Here is a 21,215-nt window from a genome sequence, read left to right as displayed (position 1 = left end):
CTTTAGCAACTTTGTTACTTTGTCTTAATGTGTGTGATCAGCAGCAGCCATTTCAGTTTCCCTGGCAGGCAAAGTTTCATCAATTGATATTTCTATAAAGCCAGTATAGAATTTTTAAAGAGGGTGGCATTGCTAAAACACTACCAAAATAACTACATATTAGTAAAGAGAGAGAAAAGATATTTGTTTTATGGTAAGTAGAGCGGGTAACATCACTTGGTTACCATGGAAATCCAAAAAATAAAAACCCTTTAAAGGCACAATTCATCAACATTTAATGTTCCATTTCTTGGCTATTTAATACCAGACCAAAACATATGAGAGATATATATATTTTATTGTCAACTAGGGTTGGGCAATATACTGGTACATAGTAATACGCGTTAATAAAATATGATTGTGGGCCAATATAGAAGGTTATTGTTGCAGTATTACGTGTCGGAAGGTGGGGGTCAGAAGAGCCGCTTTGAAAGCATCTGCATGTGTGGAGTGAGTCTCTCCATGGAGCTGCCAGACTCGCATGCTGCTCGCACTACCTCCTCCCTTCCAGCCTTCTCCCTACCGGGAGTGAGGAGCAGCATCTGGTAGCTCTGTATGAGACAGCATGAGAGATGGCTGCAGGAAGAAAGGTCACAACCCCTCTCCTCATTAGCTCTCTTAACCCCTTCGCCATCCCCACCCATGGAACTCTTAACTCCCCTTACTCATCCTATCCATGGGAATTAACCCTTCCTCTCTCACCTTCCCTCTGGGAGTCTTAACCCCTCCGTCCCTAGGACTCCTTAGTCCCTTTTCTCAACCTCCCCCCCTCTAGGATTCTTAACCCCTTCCCATCCTCCTTGCAACTCAAGCCCACCTGGACTCTTAACTCTCCTCCCGCCCTCCCCTGGGACTTTTAACCTCTTCCTCCTAGGGTTGGGTGATAAGAAAAAACTCCCACAATATCAATACATTTATCGCGATAATGGTATATATCGCGAAACATATTTGATTTTATGAAAGTCCAAAAATGTTCTAGTAAATCTAAATAACAAGTGTTCTCAAAAGAAATATTTTTTTTTTTTAGATTTACTAGAACAAAAGGCCCTTAAGCTCCAAACCCTTTTCATGTCGGGCACTTTAACATTTCTCACCTACACTGCCCCATCACCCTAAAATCCAAGAAATGTATCCATCCCTTTGTCCATCACTCTCACTCTTAGTCATATTTAATCTCTAAAAAAATACTGTATGTAAAACAGATTTGTTAGTTTTAACATGGGTTTGAGTTTTGAGTTTTGGGGTGAGGGGTGAGGGAGGGTCAAATGGATGGGTTAAGTGCCCAAGGGGAAGGGGATGGAGGGGTTAACAGAAGGAAAGAGATGAGACCTTTACTACCTTTCACTGTAGCAGACTGCTCTCACAAGCTCTGAAGCTCTGCCTCCCCCCCCCCCTCCCTCAGTCATCATTCAGAAGCAGGAGAGAAGCAGGACTCTGGAAGAGAGGCAGTGAGAGACTTAAAAGCTGTACCTCTGACCTCAAAAGCCAGCACCAATAACACGGTAATAAGTAATCTCCCGTATCGGCACACTGTGAGATTATATTATTGCTCTATTACTTACTACCTGTATATTGCCAAACCCTAATTAATCCCCCTCTCCACTGCGATCCTTAACCCTATCTCCACTGAGATTCTTAACTCCCCCCCCCCCCCCCCTCTTGCCCACACTCCTGGGACTCAACACCCTTTTTCCCATCTCCAACCCTCCCCCTTGAATTCTTAGGCTGGGGCCATAGAGGGGGTAGCAGGGCTGAGGCGCGCTGACGCTGAGGCTCGCCTGCTGAAATCTGCGCGATTTCATGCCCATGCAGGCGAGCCAGCGGGCGCGATCGGGAGGCGGGGGGAGACTGAGGGAGGCGGGGCAGTGACGTCGCTCGGCCAATCGCCCGCGACGCACCAACGTCACGGCGCCGTGACGTTAACGCTGCTCCGCGCTGATTGGATGTTTTCAGCCGACAGCGCTCTGAAAAACAGTTCGGCTGTCGGCTGAAAAATCCAGCGCCTCAGCACGCCTGCGGACGCTCGCGTGAGCCCCCTCTAAAGACATCCTCATGGAGAATGCAGGGGCTCAGCGCGGAGCCTCAGCACGGACGTGCCTTCTATGGACTCAGCCTTAGCCCCCTCTCCCCTCCAACTCTTACCCTGCCTTCCTCCCCCCATACCCTGCCTTCCTCCCCCCAAAGAGACAGCAGGACATTGCAGAGAAGCTCTCCTGAACAAGAGAGTTAATCCCTTCATTTACAAGCCCTTTCCATGTCTGCCGTTCATTTTTTTTTTTCACCTTCACTGCTTTCATCACTCTTATCCCATCACTCTTGGACACTCCCATTTAAAAACACGTTTCATTTATAACATGTTATAAATATATAAGAATTGCCAAGACAAATGTTTTATGTAGTTTATAAATTAAACCTGTTTTTAAATGGAGGGAGCATTTAAGGGTGAGCGTGATGGGATGAAGGGTGATGAGAGCAGTGTAGGTGAGACAATGTGAAGTGCATACATGGAAAGGGTTTGTAAATAAGGTCCTTTTTTACTAGTAAATTTAAAGAAAATGTATTTCTCTTGAACACGTTATTTAGATTTACTAGAATATTTTCAGACTTATTTTAACAAATAATTATCGTGACATAGATTGTTATCGTACAAGTTTTTTTTTTTTTTTGTCATCGCCCAACCCTATTGTCAACTTCCACCAAGAATTTTGCACATTTGATACGGATGTTGCAGGGGTGTTTATCACGATACATGCGGCGGGGCCGTAGTCTAAGAGGTGCACAGAGAAGTCCCAGAGAGAAGCAGTCTTTCTCCCTGTGTCCCCGAGCAGCTCATAAAGGAGCAATTAATGCATTTTTTATTATATTTTTTTTAAGTGGAGAGTCTCCGGAGCTGAACACCATTCATTTCAGCTCTGGAGACCCCTGATTTCAGAGATACAGATCTCAGTAGGGGTGCTGGTATCTCCTGCAAGTTTATCTTTCCTCACGTCACGTGGACCAATAGGTGCACCGCATGATGTTGTGGCTTCCTATTGCCCATTACGAAGCAGCTACCAGCTCTGTACCTCTGGAGGCGGGGGTCCCTGGAACTGAAATTAATATCTCACACCTGTTAAAACTAAAATCATTTTTAAAAAGCAGTCCTGGGATTGCCGCTTGTCTGTCCTGCCCGTTGGTGATGTAGATGCACGAATATGGGCCTCACCAACTCCCTTGATGGCGTAGATGACCAAATATGGTCCTATAGTAGTACCTCTTGACATAGATGCGCATACTGGGGGGTGCGCCCTCCAGGGGGAACGGGAGATTTTGTGGGGGGGGGGGCACGGGCATTTACAGGGGCCCTGCGCTCTTCCCTACGGCATTTAAATTAAATGCCGGGGGATGCGTGAGGCCTCTGTAACTTACTGACATGCTGCCAGCCGGGTCTTCGGCGACGCGGTGTCAAATGACACCTCGGGGTCATGGCGTGACGTCACATGACCCCGCACGCAGGAAAGGACGGTAGGGGGGGGGCGCGAGCACCGGGGCGAGCAGGCAGGAGGGTGCAGTGCGAATAGTTTGTGCACCCCTGATCTACATCATCATGGGGCAGGATAGACCGGACTAAATTACGCACTCCCGACAAAACTACCCGCACCCCCCTCCCTCTAGACTAATTCCCAAATAACACATGATGTGAAGTGCTTCAGATATGTGACATTTAGGAAAAGGAGTCAATGCCCCGAAGAGCTTACAATCCCCCCTTCATGCCCTTAGTGGCTAAGCCACTAATGTGATAAAGGGCTTAACCCCTCCTGCCCCACCCCTTGCATTTGCCAATTGAGAATCACTCAAAAATATATATTTTTTTTTTAACAAAATAGACATTACAATAAAATAACATAATCAAACTTTTTATCCATTGCTTGGCACTGTGCCTACCTAAGCCCTCAATTGGGTTGCACCTCAGGCGGGAAATTTCCGTTTTTTTCTTTGATTTTTGTTTACTTTTATATTGTGCTTTCCTAAAGTCTGTTTGTCTTCACCAAGTTCAATATATCCCGCACATTTCAGAATATTTTCTAAAATACTGTTTCTCATTTCAAGCTTTAATATTTTTTTTTTCATGTTCCCCAGCGTACATATCACATGCCAAAGGATATCCATGTTGATCCAGAAAAGTTTGCTGCTGAGCTAATAAGCCGATTAGAGGGAGTCCTAAAAGACCGAGAAGCAGAACAAAAATTAGAAGAACGTCTGAAACGTGTTAGAGCTGTAAGTAACTCATTTTGTTGATAAATCCCCACTTTCTAGCTGCCATTTTCATAAAGTACAAATGGTTTCATTAACTTGCGACATACATTCACAAACACTACCACAGTGTATAATTACACACAAACTATTGTTACCATGTACATAATTATGGCACTGCTGTATTGTGCTTGCTACAGGTATATTATAGTTACATAGTAGATGAGGTTGAAGAAAGAGATATGTCCATTAAGTTCAACTTATGCTAAATTTAGACGACAGATACTTTTCCTATATTTGTATTTACAGTATTTTGATCCAGAGGAAGGCAAACAAAAAGCCCCAGTGAAACATGATCCAATGATATCTTATAAGGAGAAAAATAAATTCCGTCCTTAGTCCAATTAATGACTATCAGATTTCTCCCTGGATCAACATCCTTCCAATATTTACTTATTTGGTATATCCCTGTATACCTTTACTTTCTAAAAGATGTCCAACCTTTTTTTGAACAAATCTATTGTATCTGCCATCACAGTCTCCATGGGTAATGAATGCCACATTTTAACTGCCCTTACTGTAAAGAACGCTTTCCTTTGTTGCTGGTGAAATCTCCTTTCCTCCAACCTTAAGGGATGACGATGTGTAATTTGTACTGCTCTTGGGATGAATACTTCTTTTGAAAGCTCCTTGTATTGACGTCTTTGTATACAGTATAGTTATTATAGCCCTTCGTAGGCACCTCTCTTTTGATCTAAACATATCTAAATTAGCTAGCCTCTCCTCATCGGTGAGATTTTCCATCCCTTTTATTCATTTGGTGGCTTTTCTCTGCACTTTTTCTATTTCCATAATGTCTTTTTTTTATGGAGCGGTCTCCAAAATTGTACTCCATTTTCAAGTTGTGGTCTTACTAATGCTTTGTACAGTTGCATAATTATGTTTACTTCCCTTCCATCCATTGCCCGTTTGATGCATGACATTGGGCATTATTGCTAAGCCTGCTGTCTACAAGCACTCCTAAGGCTGAGGACCCGCTGCGAACGGCCGCGCGCGCCACCAGCCCCTTACCTCCTACCTGTCTGTCCCCGCTGCCTCCTTCCGATGAGGCTCACTACGCGCTGTGACACGTCAGCCGCCAGGGGATGCAAGAGGATTGCGATCCCGAGCGGTGACGCGTCACGTGGTGCGCTGGTGGGCCTATCAGCACTGGGGGCTGGAGTGAGCTTCCCCCACCTCCAAAAGGTAGGGGGGGGGGAAGTGTGTGTGTTTTGTGTGTGAGGGGGGGTGCGGACCCAGGGGGGGGGTGGACAGACCGACGGGGGGTGGGATGGACGAACGGACCCTCTGCTCAAACCACACTCCCCCCCCCCCGCTCCCTACAGACCGCAGGAAGCAGTCAATTGACTGAGGCAGCGGGGCCTCGGCCTAAAGCCTTCCCCATCAAGGGATTCACCTATTTTTTTCCCCCATTTAATTTGTAAGTCACCTGTTTATTCTTGCTTCCCAAATGCATAACCTTACATTTATCTGTATTCAACCTCAACTGCCATTTACCTGTCCAAGTTTACAGTCTCTCCAAGTCCTTCTGGAGAGAAATTATATCCTGTTCTGATTCTACTACCTTGCACAATTTAGTGTCATCAGCTTAGGTGGAGACTTTGCTTTCTATGCCAACCTCAAGGTCATTAATAAACAAGTTAAAAAGCAGGGGTCCCAGTACCGATCCTTTAGGTACTCCACTCTCACTTTAGCCCAACCTGAAAAGGTTCTATTTATGACAAATCTCTGTTATCTATCCTTCAAATCAATAACTTCAGCAGAATATAAACTATTATTATTATCGTTTAATTAAAGAATAGAGTACGTTTTTTTGACATGGACTTATTCAAGTTGCAAGCACTGATTGCAGCTATTTTTTGCTAATGCTGGGTATACTTGACTATTAAAATGTGGAGTAAAGCTGCCTGAAGAATAAAAAAGAAATAACTGGGTAATGAGAGTTCTGAAGAGTTATTGAAGCCTTCAAGAGAGAAAAATAGTCAAATGCAATCCATGGGTTAAAAAAGTATATAATTTTTTTAATGGGTTGGGGGTTAGTATTTCTTATTGGTGAAAATAATGCAAACTAGCAATGGGTTGTTATAGGCTCAAGCATTCTTACGTCAAAGAATACAATCAACACAATAATTGTATTGATGACATTTAGTAGCCTCAGAGTTATTTTTCTTGTAGGAATATTCTGAGCTGATTTTTCATGGTGTTTTACAATTGATGGGTCAAATCTTTACTAATTTATTTAACATTTATTTTTGCTGCTTTTATGTCATTGTTAGTAGCTCAGTAACTCCAGAATTCCACAGGGAAAACATGTTTGAAAAACCACCCATATCATGGGTCCATAATAAAAATTATGGTTGTCTGTCTTTTGTCCTTTTTTTATTCTATCAGATTTTAAATTCATGACACCACCCGGTGGCTTCGAATGTAGTATTTCAAATGGATTTGCCAAACAGGATAAGACAACTTCAAGACCATATAATAAAATAAATCAGACTGAAAGAGCATGGGTCTTTTTTAACCCCTTTAAACACAGCTTAACTTTGCAACATCATTTTTGCTAACAATTTCATGATTGTTACACGGTGTTTAAGATTGTTTTTTTAAAATGTAAGCCATAAACGCCTTTCCCCAAAAAACACTTACCACTAATAACTCACAATATTCAATGCATACCACTTTTATTAGATACTAATTTAAGGGATAGCACGTAAATTAAAACAAATTACATAGTGATTCCACAGCTTTAGTAACAGGCTGGTTTGTTCAATACTTTCTTGAAAATTCACGATTTTTAAATTTAAGAAGCCTTCTGAAATTGAAAACTCTTGGAGGTTTCAAAGTAGATTGTGATTAGGATGAAAAGAAATAATACTTGGTCAAATAAGACTGGGCTTTATAAGACAATAATCTTGTAGCTAGTTGCAGTAAGTTTAAAGAAAAGTAAAATTGTTTTGTTTACCTTAAAGGATGAAGAGGGAGATGATGCAGATGTCTCCTCTGGACCTTCAGTGGTTAGCCACAAGTTGCCTTCAAGCCAGCCAATGCACTTTAATTATCGATATTCGGAAATGGGTTATGTTGGAATGCAGATCCGAGATGCCCATGAGGAAAATCCAGAATCCATTCTTGATGAACATGTGCAGCGTGTCATGAAAACACCAGGTTGCCAGTCGCCAGGACCTGGACGCCATTCACCAAAGCCACGTTCACCAGATGGTGGCCACTTGAGCAAAGCACTTCCTGGATCAACAGGAACAATACAAACAGGACATGGCAAGCATTTAGCCAAGTCAGGATCAAAACTAGACACGGCTAATATGTATCATCATAAGCATGTCTACCACCATGTTCATCACCATAGTGGGGTGAAGCCTAAAGAGCAAATAGAAGCTGAAGCTACTCAAAGAGTACAGAGTAACTATGCTTGGAATGTAGACTCGCATAACTATGCAACCAAATCCCGCAATTATGCAGAGAGCATGGGTATGGCTCCTAATCCTATGGATTCTCTGGGCTACAGGTGAGTGTAATAGAAGACATTATAATAAACTGAGTTTTCTTTGAAAATATGATGATACTTTAGAAGATTTTCGTTAAATAACGTATAAATGCTGTATACTTCCAATATAAAATGAAAGCCAGGAAAAAATTATAAAGAAACTTGAGCAGCATAGATTTTTTTTTTTTAAATGTTTAAATCAATGGCTGCTAGCAATGTTTAGTACAGGCATACCCTGCTTTAAGTACACTCACTTTAAGTACACTCGCGAGTAAGTACATATCGCCCAATAGGCAAACGGCAGCTCACGCATGCGCATGTCATCACGTCCTGAACAGCAATACCGGCTCCCTACCTGTACCGAAGCTGTGCGCAAGCGGGGAGACTGTAGAGCCTGTTACAAATGCGTTATTTACATCAGTTATGCACGTATATAACGATTGCAGTACAGTACATGCATCGATAAGTGGGAAAAGGTAGTGCTTCACTTTAAGTACATTTTCGCTTTACATACATGCTCCGGTCCCATTGCGTACGTTAATGCGGGGTATGCCTGTATAGTGCTATCTTTTGCCACCATCAATACATTAAAATATTTCCAAGGATAGAGAGCACTCCCTGTTAACAATCAATAGGAAAAATGAGAAGCAATGGGTTCCCTTAGCATTAAAAAAATTTCCATCCTAGACAATTGACAGGTTACATTATGAATTATTGCAAATGTATACAGCACTTCTTGTGGCTCCCTCTAAATGTTAACAACACGGAGGTAGGTAGCTTCAGTCATTTGACTGGGGAGGGATAATATATAGATTAGAGAAGACTTAATGTTGAATAAGTATTGTCATCTGCTTGTGAGTAAATCTTTACATTTAGAGATATCTGTGAGGCATGCAGTGTGTTACTGCCTAATCCAGAAGTTAAATGGATTGGAAAACTCTTTAAGGCACAGTTTCCGCACAAAATAGTATATTAAAGCAGCATTATAATCAAAATCCTATATGTTTTGTTCTTAATAAATCAGTTGTGTAGTATTGGATAATACTTTTTTCTATCGCTGTCATTTTAAGTATTAAGCATATTTGGCTTGCTATTTTGGAAGCTCTATCACTTCCTCTTTTAAATAGGCAGCCATATTGCATGCCCTGGGAAGCAGGATCGTTGCCGATCGAGCACTGGAGAACGGATGAGTCTTTAGCTTCGATAATTGCATTGCTGTAAAAGCAAGGAACTGCTCCATTTATATTAAATATGTATATATATTTTTGTATTTATTTATAAAAATCCAAATCCCTGCAGTATAGTGTTCACATGGCAATTTCTGCTGCTTATTATCACTTCCTCCACCAAAATATTCCACTTGTCTTGTTTTCAGTCTAGAGTAAGGGTTTAATCCCAGCCTTACCTTTTTTTCCCTTACCTTTGCCAAGTACCAGAGATGTGTTTTTTATCCAAGCAAGGCTACCTTTATAATATACATTATATTAAAGAATCACTGATTCTTTTAACATGAATGTTGTGGCTGCCGTGCAGCTTCTAGAACATGTAAGGCTATAAAAAAGTTATTCTGTCATCCTGCTGCTGGAAGAAGTCTGACCATGTTCCATATTTGCTGACAACTGTGAATCTGTAAAATACAAAGCAAAGTATTAATTAAGTAAATGTTAATCAAATCAACTAAATGATAATCAAATCCCCTTTCCAAATTTTATTTTCAAACCATTTACAAAACATAAAAAATGTTACAAATCTTGATTTATTTAAAAACTACATCATTCATCCATTGTAACCCTCATAAAACAGAATCTCCCTCCTTTTATTTATATAGAGTGTGTGCGTATAGTGCCATTAATGTACATCCAGTAGCCCTTCACAGCAGTTATACACGTGACAATCATATAAATAACAAATAGTACAAATAACACATAAAGGTAAGAAGTGCTTCAGACAAAAAAAGTAACATTTAGGAAAAGGAGTCCCTGCTCCGAAGAGCTTACAATCTAATTGGTTGGTAGGAAGACCGTATAGAGACAGTAGTTGTGTGTGTATATGTATATGTGTGTATGTATGTATATGTATATATATATGTGTGTATATGTATGTATATATATGTGTATATATATGTGTATATATATGTGTATATATATGTAATCACCACAATTATTAAGGTTATGGTGGGTAAAAAAAGTGACAAAAACCCTCCACAGTAAAGCATAAAGCAACTGTAAATATTACTGTATGTTCATTTGCATGTCTTAGACAGGTCTGCAACCCTGTCTTTCCCCATTATCGCCCAGCATACAGCGCTTCCACTGCAGCAAGGGATTCTGGGAAATTACATGCAAATGAGCACTCAGTGCCACCTTTTGTCTCAAGCTCGTATTACACAAACAGATCCTCAAGCCAATGCATGCTGTTTTAAACCAGCTTAGCCATTACAACCAACCTCACACTGATGATACCCATCAAGGTTGAAACATGTCTGTGAGTGGGTTTAATGGCTTTGCATCTCATCCCAGCCTCTGTCTAAAAGCTGTGTTTAAAACAGCATGCATTGGCTTGAGGATCTGCTTGTGTAATACGAGCTTGAGACAAAAGGTGGCACTGAGTGCTCATTTGCATGTCATTTCCCAGAATCCCTTGCTGCAGTGGAAGCGCTGTATGCTGGGTGATAATGGGAAAGACAGGGTTGCAGACCTAAATATATGTGTGTATGTATATGTATATATATATATATATATATATATATATATATATATATATATATATATATATATATATATTAGCTGATATGCCCGGGCGTGGAAGGGCAGGGGGCATGGAGTGGAAGGGCGGGGGGGGGGGGCAAAGGGGTGTAGAAGGGTGGGGAGGGCAAAGGGCGGGGGGGCAAAGGGCAGGGAGGGGCAAAGGGCAGGGAGGGGTGGGGGGGGCAAAGAGCAGGAAGGGGCGGGGGGGCAAAGGGCAGGGGGGGCAAAGGGCAGGGAGGGGCAAAGGGCAGGAAGGGGTGGGGGGGCAAAGGGCAGGGAGGGGCGGGGGGGCAAAGGGCAGGGAGGGGTGGGGGGGCAAAGGGCAGGGAGGGGTGGGGGTTGCAAAGGGCAGGGAGGGGTGGGGGGGGGGGCAAAGGGCAGGGAGGGGTGGGGGGGGGCAAAGGGCAGGGAGAGGCGGGGGGGCAAAGGGCAGGGAGGGGCGGGGGGGCAAAGGGCAGGGAGGGGCGGGGGGGCAAAGGGCAGGGAGGGGTGGGGGCAAAGGGCAGGGAGGGGTGGGGGGGGGGCAAAGGGCAGGGAGGGGTGGAGGGGGGCCAAAGGGCAGGGAGGGGCGGGGGGGCCAAAGGGCAATGAGGGAGAGCGCCGGGTGAGGGAGTGGCCTATGGGTGGTGAGAGCCGTGGGGAGCGCTCTCGGGGATGGTCAGCTGGGGGAGCGGCCTATGTGAGGGGAGAGCCGCAGAGAGCGTGGGGGGGGGGTGTGTGTGTGTGTCTCCGTCTCTCCTTTGGCCCGTCACTCCGCCTCAGGCCAATGAGAGGTGTGCGGGGGCGGGCGGGCCAAGGGAGCAATGTCATTGGCCTGGCCCAAGGTCCAATGGGATTGCCACTAGGGACACAAGGAGACACATACAGACATAACCACATAAGACGCTTTCAGAAATTCTGTGTGTGTGTGTGTGTGTGTGTGTGTGTGTGTGTGTGTGTGTGTGTGTGTGTGTGTGTGTGTGTGTGTGTGTGTGTGTACAACTGTATGCTCATTTGCATGTCTTAGGCAGGTCTGCAACCCTGCTTTTCACCATTAGCACACAGCACTTCCACTGCAGCAAGGGATTCTGGGAAATTACATGCAAATGAGCACACAGTGCCACTTTTTGCTTCAAAAACCATTTTTAACATGGTTCTCTATAGGCTTAAGCTTGCTGCATGGTCACAGCTTTGAGCACAGCCAGGGTTACAGTGCATACCCAGAAAACCACCCACAGACAGCTTTTGTTTTGAAAATTCTTTTATTATGCAGCGAATCTTTACAACAAGATTATAACAGTACATAAATCATTTTCCAAACGGAAAAAAAACCGCGACGTTAACAACGGCGCAGTGAATATCCCACACAACTCACATACATTTTTATTAATGGTTTCCCCAAAAGTAAAAAAAACTGTGACAAACGCGGCGGTGCAGTGCATTTATACGTATGCACCGCACCACAGACATGACATATCATACACACATTATCTCTAACTTTATTGCACAGAAAAACTTTTGGGGCGGGGGAGTAAGGGGGGGGTGGGGAGGGGGGTGTTTAGTCCTCCTCCTCAGGGCCGTCAAAGATGGAATAGTTCTTGAGCAGGCTGTGGAGCAGCCTGCGACAGTCCTGTACCGACATCCTCTTCTTCCCCTTGATCAAACGTTCACTGGCGAATAGTAAAACGTCCTTGAAACAGCACATTAGACGCCAACCGGCTTCGATTGCGTCCTCTGTGTGTGTTCCTGTGAAAAGTCCGTGGAACACAGAGTAGTACGTGACGCACTTCCTCGGTATACAGTCCTTTAAGTCGGTGTCCAGCGCGCGCAGCAAGGCCTGCGCAAAGGGGCAGTTCCAGAAGAGGTGTATGATGCTTTCCTCCACTGGGTTGCACCTGGGGCAGTGCCTCACGAGGCTGAGTTTACTCTGGTACTTGTCCGCATTCACAGGGAGTCCCCCGTGTATGGCCTGCCAAGCAATGTCTTTGTGTTTGTTCATTAGTCTTTTCGATGCCACATTCCTCCAAACCGTTCCAAAGGTGTCGGGGTGGAGACCTGGGACCGATTCCATGATGTCTTTAGCCCTGATCATTTTGTAGATGACCTTGGGCTTCCACAGGTCTGGTTTTACTCCCTCCAGATTGTTCTACCTCACAAACTTCTTCACGTCCTTGTAGAACCAGGGTGTGCGCCAGCTGTAAGGGATGGAGCTGTCCCACTTGTCCCACCCCAGTGCTCTCCAGAGCGGCAGGAGTAGGAGGCGGGACATGGAGTAGCCAGAGGAATCTTTGTCGCAGTCTCTTAGGGTGATCCGCACGCAGTTGCTTACAAAGAAGGCGCGCAGCATAGTGGGGATGTCGGGGATTCCTCTACCCCCCTTGTGCGGCTCTTTGTACATCACCTCGCGCTTTCCCCTCTCAAACTTGGCCCCCCAGACAAAGCAGAACACTGCCATGGAGATCTCCTGGCAGGTTCTGGTCGAAGGCGGATATGCCTGGGCCACGTACTGCAGGACAGGGAGGATCTCGTTCAGCAGCACCAGCTTTTTCCCCTCAATGGTGAGGGGTCTGAGGCGCCACAATCCGATCTTCTGCTTCACCTTGTTCAGCCTCTCGTTCCAGCTCTTCAGGGCAGCGGCCTCGCTCCCCACACCAAACCAGACTCCAAGGATTTGAATGAGGCCTGCTCTGATGGGGAAGGGGAGGGGGTCGGCAGTCAGGTTCCAAAGCCCAAATAGCTTGGTCTCTGACTTCCCACAGTTGACTTTTGCTCCTGAAGCTTTCCCGAAATCCTCGCACGTCTGGACCAGCGTCTTCACCGACCGGCTATCTGCGCAGAAGATGGTGACGTCATCCATGTAGAGCGAGCACTTCACTTCGCGTCTCTGGGGTCCTGGCACGACGATCCCTCTGATCTCTGCGTCTCGTCTGATGCACTGGGCGAAGAGCTCTATACAACAGACAAAAAGGAGAGGTGAAAGAGGGCAGCCCTGCCTAACCCCTGAGAGGACAGGGAAGGGGTTAGTCTTCCATTCGTTCACGATCGCCACACTGCAAATGTCAAGGTACATCAGGTTAACATAAGAACAGAACATCTCCCCCATCCCATACTCACGAAGCACCCTGCCCATGAAATCATGGGAGACACGGTCGAAGGCCTTCTCCTGATCAAGGGTGAACAGGGCCGCGTGTACACGGCGATCTTTGATGTAGTGGACTGCGTCTCTGATTAGGGCGAGGCTGTCTGCGATCCTGCGTCCGGTGATGCCGCACGTCTGGTCTGGGTGGATGATCTGGCTGATGACCTTCAGTCTATTCGCTAGGACTTTTGCTAGGATCTTGTAGTCCGCGTTCAGGAGCGAGATGGGACGCCAGTTCTTGAGGTCGCACCTCTCCCCCTTCCGTTTGTACAAGAGCGTCAGCATTCCTTCCCTCAGTGTTGGGGGCATCCTACCTTCTGCTTCCAGTTCCCTGTAAAGCTCGAGCAGGTCCGGGCCGATCAGGTCCCACAGCTTCGTGTATAACTCAGCTGGGATACCATCTCCGCCCGGCGTCCTACCCGTCTTAAAGGATTTGGTTGCAGCGTGGAGCTCCTCCAGCGTCAGGGGGGCGTTCATGGCTGCTTTTCCTGCCGGGTCGATGGTGTTTGTAATCCCTGACAGGAATTTGTCAGCCTGGTCTCGGTCTGATGCTTTTGGGGAGTAGAGGTCTTCATAGAAATCTTTCACGACTTCCTCCTTCCCCTGCTGCACGTTGCCATCTTTGTCTCGCAGCTCCCTCAGGGGCATGTGGGCAGAGTGGAGTTTCTTGAAGAAGAAGGCATTGCATTTCTCCCCCCACTCAAGGTTCTTCACCTTGGAACGGAAGATGATTCGTCTGGATTCCTCCTCAAAGTGCTTTTGCAGGCTCTCCTTGGTTTCCTCCAGGTCGTCATTCACGTTCCATCCGCAGCGTTTGAGGTCATGCAGGGACTGCAGCTTGCGATGCAGGCCCTCGAACTCCCCCTTCCTCTCACACGCCAGGCGTCTGCCCTTTGCCTGCAGGAAGCAGCGGATCCTTATCTTCGTGAATTCCCACCACTCTGCAGTGCTGGGGAAACAGGCCTTTTCTTCTTTCCATGCTGTGTATGCTGTTCTCAGCTCCTCCATGATCTCCTCCCTTTCCAGCAGTGCGCAGTTCAGCTTCCAGGGAGGGTGGGGGTTGCAGCAGCAGTGGGTGTGGGAGGGAGTGTTGCTGCAGGGGTGAGGGTGGGAAGGGGTGGGGTGGGGGCTGCTACTGAAGGGGCAGCGGGCTCCAGAGCCGCAGCGGGCGCTGCTTGGGTGGCCTCCTTTTCCCTTTGCTCCTTCTGATACTTACCCCCTTGTGCCTTTACAGGTTGGTTTGCAGGGGGCTTCTTGGCTGCCTTCCGGGTTGCTGTCAGGGGCGCGCCCGGTGTTGCGCCTTTCGCCGCGGCCTCTGCGTAGCTCCTGACCCTCAGCTGGCAGTCCCGGAACATGTGGGTTGTCTCTCCGCACAGGTCGCAGGTTTTCTGGCGGGGACAATCCTTAGTTTCGTGTCCGGTGTTCTTGCAGTTTCTGCAGGCTTTCAGGGTGCACTGTTTCCACTGATGCCCCAGGTTCCCGCAATTACCGCAGGTCTGGGGCTGGTCAGGGTAAAAGATCCTCCCTGAGCTGCCCGCAAGTGAAAAACTGGGAGGGAGGTGGTGCAGCCGATCTGCCGCTTCTGGATTTGGCCACAAGCGAACTACCATGCTCCACTTTCCCACCCAGTACCCCAACTTGTCCTTGATCCTGCTCGGCTCCTTCACCACGGTGCAAGAGCGCCGCAGAAAGGTAGCAATATCCTTTCCAGGGATATGGGGGTTCCTCACCGTCACAGTGATCCTCCTCTCGTCCCTCTGGATAGGGCAGTTCACGTCGAACTCTGAGAAGGGGACCTCCTGTTCCAGGGTCTGGAAAGCCTCCCAGTACCTCCTGCAGGCTCCCGCAGTGGCGAAGGTGACGAAAAACAGGCCACCCCTGAGGTCCTGGATGCTCAGGATCTCGTCGGGAGTAAAGCCTGCTTTGCTCACCAGCTCCTTGGCAAAGGTCTCAGCGTCCAATAGAGGGCGCTGTCCGTCGACCTCCCTCAGCTGCATCACCACCGTCTGCCTCATCCAGGGTTCCAGGCGGGGGATTATCCTGTTGCTGCTGCTCCCAGCTCCAGGGTTGGAGCTGGGGCCGCCGCTGCTGGTGCTGGCAGTGGGGGTGAGGCCGCTGGGAGCTGTTTCAACCTTAATGGGTCTCATCAGTGTGGGGTTGGTTAACTGGGTATGCATAGAAGCTAAAGGATGGGGTTTACCATACTGAGTTAAGTTATGGTGAGTAAAAAAAAGTGACAAAAACCCTCCACAGCAAAGCAAATATGCAAATGTAAATACAACTGTATGCTCATTTGCATGTCTTAGGCAGGTCTGCAACCCTGCCTTTCACCATTATCACCCAGCACACAGCACTTCCACTGCAGCAAGGGATTCGGGGAAATGACATGCAAATGAGCACACAGTGCCACTTTTTGCTTCAAAAACCATTTTTAACATGGTATATATATATATAAACCATAATACTGAGTTACGTTATGGTGAGTGAAAAAAGTGACAAAAACCCTCCACAGGAAAGCAAATATGCAAATATAGCTGTATGCTCATCTGCATGTCTTAGGCAGGTCTGCAACCCCGCCTTTCCCCATTATCACCCAGCATACAGCACTTCCACTGCAGCAAGGGATTCTGGGAAATGACATGCAAATGAGCACACAGTGTCACTTTTTGCCTCAATAACCATTTTTAACATGGTTCCCTATAGGCTTAAGCTTGCTGCATGGTCACAGCTTGTAACATCGCCGGAAGAAGAGATCAGTGTATCTCGAAAGCTCGCACAAATAAAAGCATTTCGTTAGCCACAGAACGGTATCATCTATTTATTTTTTGATTATTGAAGCTCGGCTAACACGGTACTGATACATATATATACATATACAGGCATACCCCGTTTTACGTACTCTCACAAGTACGTACATTTATTTTTAGTTGCACCTTAGGCTAAGGCCCCGGTCTCTCCGCTGTAACGCGCGCCTGCGCTTTTGGCGGCGCGTTCAGCCGAATCCCCGGTCTGCAGCTCACTGCAGGAGGAGAGACCGGGGGGGGGGGCGTGGCGGAGGAGTGACGGTGGCGCGGCCATGACGTCACCCGGCAGGTTCGCCCTCATTGGCTGAACCGCCGGGGGGCGTGCCTAATCGCTCGACGCGAGTCCTGCTCTCAATTCTATTGAGAGCAGTAGTAGCTCTCGCGCGAGCGCTGCGGCCCCTCCTCGCAGCGGGCCCGGCGCCATTGTGGGGAGGGCTCTCGTGCGAGCGGCGGACGCTGTAGTAGGCAGCGGGAGCAAGGCCTTACCCCTGTGTACGTACGCGTGCTTCGCGAGTACGGACACCAGGGGATCGGCGTGCGCACCTCAACACTCCTGCAACCTCCTTCATGCTTGTCTTTATTATGGTGCTCTCGATCTCCCTGTTCCCTCTGCCTTCCCATCTGTCTCCGTTCCCCCTCCCATCTGTCTCCGTTCCCCCTCCCATCTGTCTCCGTTCCCCCTCCCATCTGTCTCCGTTCCCCCTCCCATCTGTCTCCGTTCCCCCTGCACTCACGCTCCATAAAGCAGCAGGTGAATCAGTGATTCCGCCCGTGACTCTGCTTGCTCTGCTCTCCTCCTTTTCCCCCCTCCTCCCTCCTCCTCCCTCCTCCGAGCTCTGCGAAGCTTTGCATGTGATGTTAACTACGGAACAGCAGTGAGGGGAAGGAGAAGATCTGCTGCAATCTTTGCGTGCGTGTGTGTGTGTGTGTGTGTGTGTGTGTGTGTGTGTGTGTGTGTGTGTGTGTGTGTGTGTGTGTGTGTGTGTCTGAGTGACAGTGTGTGACTGAGTGACGGTGTGTGACTGAGTGATAGTGTGTGACTGAGTGTGATAGTGTGTGACTGAGTGTGATAGTGTGTGACTGAGAAAGAGACTGACTGAGAAAGAGAGAGAGAGAGAGACTGCGAGAAGGAGAGAGTTGCTATACAGTACTGACCCGCGTGCGTGCCTCTCACCTCCTTGCTGCTCCCATTCATTTTATTTGAATAAAGCCTACTGTATTTATTTTGGTTACAAATGCGTTATTTACATCAGTTATGCACATATTTGATGATTGCAGTACAGTACATGCATTGTAAAGTGGAAAAAAGGTAGTGCTTCACTTTAAGTACATTTTCACTTTACATACATGCTCCGGTCTATATATATATATATGTATATATGTATATATGTATATATATATATATATATATATATATATATGTAAACATATCTGTACTATTTGTTCTGTCCAGGTGAAGAGAACTGCATCTTTAATCCTACATATGCTAACTATAAAACATAAATTATTTTATCAGATTGTGCAGAGTAAATGAATACTTGAACATTACAGTAGGTGACACCTTTTTTTTATCTGGACTAACAATTGATATAAGACGAGCTTTTGAGAGTTTTACTCTTCTTCAGGTCTGCAATGAGGAAGAGAGTAGAACTCTCGAAAGCTTGTCTTACCTTTTTTATTAGGACTAAAATTTTATATAGTATCACCCAATACTGAAGTACTCATTTACTCTGCACTATTGTAACTTGACTAACACGGCTATTTGTATTTAAATGATCAGATTGGAATCGTTAAAATAATGTGATTATATCACATAAAAAAGAGACCATTCCTCTCCCTCATGTCAGATATACATGGGTAAGGGCTTCTGTCTCGTTAACTTGTAGTGGAATATACATTCCCTGTCTTTTATCCCCAGCGGAAAATTAAGTATGCTTTCCAAAAGAAATGCCAAGAAAGTGGATTCAGGAAAGAGCGAAGGTGCAAACTATGAAATGTCAATTGTTCCTGAGGACGCAGAGAGACACCAGAAAATCATGCAGTGGATAATGGAGGGAGAGAAGGAGATAAACAGGCATAAGAAAACAGTCCATAGGTGAGGTTGAAGACTGTCTACTTTTGCAAATAATTCATATACAACTCACACACATTTAGCATTATAGGGTACTGTCTGGCTGCAAACTGAGGTTAGAAATATTTATTATTTATTTACGTGTCACCTGGCACTTTTATTTCCAATTTCATGAGAAATCTTTAGAATAATCTAGTTTTGGCCTGCATTATTAGAATAACACAAATGTGTTTTATGTAGCTTTTAGAAGTTCTTTCAGCTCTGTAGTTTAATAGCACCGACACAGTTCAGTTGATGTTTACGCTCATTATTTTTGATCCCTTCAGAATAAAGGGCCATATATTGTTCTGCTTGGAAGGCAGCTTTAAATGTACTTATTTAAGCTAAAGAAAGAAAGAAAAGTATACGGAAATCACTGTTATTTTTTGATAATTTGAAACAATTTCATTTAGATTTAATATATATAATAATTTCATGTGCTACTAACGTAATATTGGAAAAATATGTAAATCTTAATATACACTTTTTCTCAAAACCTGGTATTTTAATTAAAATATGTTAATAAATGTAGACATCTGTCCTGCTCATTGCATTTTTATTTATTTGCGTTTTTTTATTTTATATATGTATTCTGTGCATACAGCTCATCAGGTGCCAAGAAGCAGCTTACTCATGATGTGCCTAGACCACTTTCCATTGAGAGGCCCGGAGCAGTCCACCCTTGGGTCAGTGCTCAACTTCGTAACGTGGTACAGCCCTCACATCCTTTTATCCAAGACCCCACAATGCCTCCCAATCCTGCCCCTAATCCGCTCACACAGCTGGAAGAAGCACGTCGACGCCTTGAAGAGGAGGAGAAAAGGGCTGGAAAAATGCCCCCGAAACAGAGGTATCAATTAATACTATATTGGGTTGGGATCCTTGCTTACTTAAGCTGATTTACTTGTTTTCTACAAGACAGTTAATCCTGATTGCATACTTTACATCAAAATATATCAATCTTTTCCCAGAATATCCAGAACTTCTTAAAGTATTTTTTCTAAAGTAAATATTTGAATCCTCTTAAAATAGCAAGGAGTGGTTGTATATATTGAGCATTCTAGATGTCTTATGATATCAGTGTACTATGTAACTATGTAAGTGTATATTTCCAAGAGAAACTGAACTTTTAATAATTACCTAACAGTCACATTCAGCATTGCGGAGGGGAAATTTAAACATGCAGTTCCACTTAGTAATGCTTATTAGAGTTGCAAAAGTAAACAAAAACACCTTCCGCTAACGCCACCCCCCCAAACAAAAAGGGAACCAGGGAGTCCCTCCCCAGAGGTGAACCTCGCTTTTTTGTTTTTTATTTCCGAGATACTTACCAGTGAAATTACCAACATTTCAGTTCCCTCCAGAGGAAACATAATGGCAGTTTAAATATCCCACGTCACAAAGGCCAATGGTTGGGGGAGAAGGGGATGCTTGGGTAAAAACATCGGGATTGCTTTTTCAAGCTTTTGAGAAGAATGCAATGATTGTATCAGACTCGTGCTGTCTTCACTTACCCGTACCAGAGTAATGTCTTATTCCCATGTGCAGGGTTTCAAGAAATCTTTTACAAACTTATTTTTTTTTCCCCATCCGTATCATGTCTGAAATGTTAACCCCCTTAATATTTATGTTCTCGAACAGTGGTCCCTCCCCCTTTACCTTCAGCAAAATAATTAAATGTCTCTGCTATACCGTTTTGTCTCCTTGAACATAACTGTTCTCTTCTGTCTTTAGTCTTACAATTTCATTTAAACCCGTCTGGCACACTGACACACACACACACACACACACACACACACACACACACACACACACACTGACATACACATACACGCACACATACACGCACACACACACACTGACATACAGTAAGCTCCTTCCCCGGTTTCACTGTCTGAATTGAGAGCAGGGATGGGAAGAGTCCTGGAGCATTCTGCGTCGCACCTACAAACTCACCAATTTAATACCCCCCTCCCATCCCCTACACTAAGCACTGACTGACCTGTCAGTCACTGCCACAGCTGGTCACAACACGACCTATCCTGCTTTGCGGTCGCACTAGCAAAGGATGCTGGGGAGCACTGTTGCCAGTCGCGACAGTAACTGCTCGTCAGTGCTGTGCTGCAGCAGAATGACGCATGGGGTTACATTTCGGATTTTTTACATCCCTGGCTTTAACTGAAGTGCAGATTTCCCAAGAGTGTGAGCTAGTAACCCTTATTTTTAAATTGTCTATGAAAGGTTTTTACAACATATTCCACAATGGAGTTGAGCACCCATGCTCTAGTATGAGTCTTTATTATTTTTGGTGCCTGTAATCCCCTTTGAGAGTATGCCGTTTGAAAGGAAACATTTTCCCTGCCTAGGCTTCTGTGACTGGATACACACATCTGCACCGTGCAGCAGACTCCCCCGGGAAGCTTTTCACGCACTGACACTTGTTATCTCCGATTTTGATGATATCACGGGCCCAGAAAACGAAGGAAAACGAAGGAAAAGAAACGTAACAGAAGCCAGATTTCAAATTCCCTTGTCTCAGTTTATTAAGCATAGGGTTATGATTTTTATACAGGGAAACAGAGGGGTTTGGTTAAAGGCGTAA

At 45.5% G+C, this 21,215-nt stretch overlaps 2 protein-coding genes across 3 annotated transcripts in view; one reads left to right on the top strand and one right to left on the bottom strand.

Annotated features, from left to right (window-relative positions):
* AXIN1 (axin 1) overlaps positions 1-21,215 on the top strand; it is a 124,609-nt gene that overhangs the window by 84,737 nt on the left and 18,657 nt on the right. For both annotated transcript variants that reach the window (XM_075565232.1, XM_075565231.1), the window contains exons 5-8: positions 4,159-4,296; positions 7,302-7,855; positions 18,422-18,598; positions 19,218-19,463. In XM_075565232.1, the coding sequence (XP_075421347.1) occupies positions 4,159-4,296; positions 7,302-7,855; positions 18,422-18,598; positions 19,218-19,463 (1,115 nt within the window). The remainder of the gene's footprint in view (positions 1-4,158; positions 4,297-7,301; positions 7,856-18,421; positions 18,599-19,217; positions 19,464-21,215) is intronic.
* On the bottom strand, positions 9,397-17,972 carry LOC142463016 (uncharacterized). Its single transcript, XM_075565209.1, has 3 exons — positions 17,941-17,972; positions 14,916-15,793; positions 9,397-9,461 (listed from the first exon to the last, which is right to left on the bottom strand). The coding sequence occupies exons 1-3, from the start codon at positions 17,970-17,972 to the stop codon at positions 9,397-9,399; spliced, it is 975 nt and encodes a 324-aa protein (XP_075421324.1).

Source organism: Ascaphus truei, chromosome 11 (genome assembly GCF_040206685.1).
Source record: "Ascaphus truei isolate aAscTru1 chromosome 11, aAscTru1.hap1, whole genome shotgun sequence".
NCBI classification, from domain to species: domain Eukaryota; kingdom Metazoa; phylum Chordata; class Amphibia; order Anura; family Ascaphidae; genus Ascaphus; species Ascaphus truei.
This window is presented reverse-complemented; position numbering and strand designations above follow the sequence as displayed.